The sequence below is a fragment of the Antedon bifida genome, chromosome 3 (assembly GCF_963402885.1).
Source record: "Antedon bifida chromosome 3, ecAntBifi1.1, whole genome shotgun sequence".
NCBI lineage: Eukaryota > Metazoa > Echinodermata > Crinoidea > Comatulida > Antedonidae > Antedon > Antedon bifida.
In genome coordinates, this window is record NC_136228.1 from 20445364 (window position 1) to 20447493 (window position 2130).

Genomic DNA, 2130 nt, shown 5'->3' on the forward strand with positions numbered 1-2130 from the left:
GTTGTTACGGGAGGCCTACGTTTGAAGTGCGAGTGTTCTATTCTCGCTAGGAATTATTATCGTTTGAAGTGCGAGTGTTCTATTCTCGCTAGGAATTATTATCGTTTGAAGTGCGAGTATTCTATTTTCGCTAGGAATTATTATCGTTTGAAGTGCGAGTGTTCTATGCTCGCTAGGAATTATTATCGTTTGAAGTGCGAGTGTTCTATTCTCGCTAGGAATTATTATCGTTTGAAGTGCGAGTATTCTATTCTCGCTAGGAATTATTATCGTTTGAAGTGCGAGTGTTCTATTCTCGCTAGGAATTATTATCGTTTGAAGTGCGAGTATTCTATTCTCGCTAGGAATTATTATCGTTTGAAGTGCGAGTATTCTATTCTCGCTAGGAATTATTATCGTTTGAAGTGCGAGTGTTCTATTCTCGCTAGGAATTATTATCGTTTGAAGGTACGAGTACTCTATTCTCGCTAGGAATTATCGTTCGTTTGAAGGTGCGAGTATTCTATTCTCGCTAGGAACAATTATAGAGATATAAGATGGCAAACTTCCTCGATGTTGAACCACCGTCGGCGGATGTAGATTCGCTGGAATACTGGAGCCAGGAGGTACGCCGACTGGAAGAGGAGATAAATTCTGCCAATGTGAATAAGACTGAAGTGACTGAGCCAGTCCCCAGACCAGTGCCTGACTTTAGCAGCTTTCTGAGGACCCCAGCAGAACCGGAAGGGGCGAGTGGGGCTCCGAGCAGCTTACTTTCTTTCGGGCCACCAAGGGTACACTCTACGGAGAATAAAGGGACTACACAGCCGATGTCAGCTCCATCAACGCCATGGCCCTTAATTAGAGAGCCGAGGATAGTCGGACATGAGGCGTTCACTAAGAAATTCGGAAGAGACTTCCAAAAACCAATCATAACTCCAGACAGATACGAAGGGAAGACACCCTGGAGGGATTACGCACAACACTTTGAGGCGTGTAAAGCTGCGAATTCCTGGGACGATAAACAGGCTGGAGCATTCTTAAAAGCAAGTCTGAAGGGGCAGGCTCTAAAGGTCCTCGGGGCTAGCCAAGGACGGGAGACAACTTACAAAGAATTGCTGGATGCTCTGGAACAGAGGTTCGGACCGGGACGGAAAGCCGAAAATCACCTGATGTCGTTACGACTGAGAAGGCAAGGACCAAAAGAGAGTCTACAAGAACTGGGGCAGGCTGTTCGAGAACTGGCATACCTGGCATATCCTGAATTTGACGAGGCCGGGGTGGAACGCCTAGCTAAAGGACACTACATGGAGGCAGTGGGAAGACCTGAAATAAGGGAAGGAATCTTCCGAGCAACACCTTCCACCCTAGACGAAGCTATACGAGCGGCGTTAGCCACTGAGAGTTTCGTGAAATTGGAAGAGGAACGCCCCCTGAGACAGCCTGCGAAATACGTTAGGCCAATTATACCCGAGGAAGAGTCGAGGCAGGCGGCTTTCGAGAGGAGAATAACCAGCTGGATGGAACGAATGGAGGCGAACCAGCGGTCGAATTGGACGCCGTCGCCGGCAGTGGAAAACCGACCTCGAGAGGATAGAAATATGCGGCAGCGAAGAAAGACGATACAGTGCTACAATTGCCACCAGGAAGGGCACATTGCACGGATGTGTCCTGAGGCTCTCCAGCGCCAATCGGGAAACGACGGACAGCCGACTCCAGGGGTCAAGGGAAGGCTGGGAGAGACCGAGGACCCAACCTCCAAACAGATGCAAAGAAGCGGAGAAACACCGACGGCGAAACCATAGACGTGCCAGAAAAGAGGACACGTTCGGAGTACACCCCCATGGAAGGACTTTACGCACCAGCCGAGGTCAACGGAATCAAAACTACCCTACTCGTTGATACGGGAGCTTCCGACACTGTCATGTCCTCTAATATTTACTACGAAATACCAAGAGAAAGGCGACCAGGACTGGAGAAGGCCAGGAGGAACCTCCAACAAGCAGATGGAACTTCACTGGAGACCATCGGATGTGCGTACGTCGGACTAAAAGTCGGCCCAACATTTCAATCCGTCAGGGTGACGTTTGCGAACCTGAAGGTTAACGGATTACTCGGGATGGACGTACTCACATCAACGGGATCATTATT

General features: G+C 49.0%; 1 protein-coding gene across 1 annotated transcript; it reads left to right on the forward strand.

Annotated features, from left to right (window-relative positions):
- Positions 1-305: 305 nt before the first annotated feature.
- Positions 306-1786, forward strand: LOC144837738 (uncharacterized). The gene is made up of 2 exons (XM_078692973.1): positions 306-362; positions 492-1786. The coding sequence occupies exon 2, from the start codon at positions 537-539 to the stop codon at positions 1782-1784; it is 1248 nt and encodes a 415-aa protein (XP_078549099.1). The 5' UTR covers positions 306-362; positions 492-536; the 3' UTR covers positions 1785-1786.
- The last annotated feature ends 344 nt before the right edge of the window (positions 1787-2130 follow it).

What these genes read in the sequence shown, in the direction of transcription:
- LOC144837738 (XM_078692973.1), top strand. Translation starts at nt 537, where the DNA reads ATGGCAAACTTCCTCGATGTTGAACCACCGTCGGCGGATGTAGATTCG.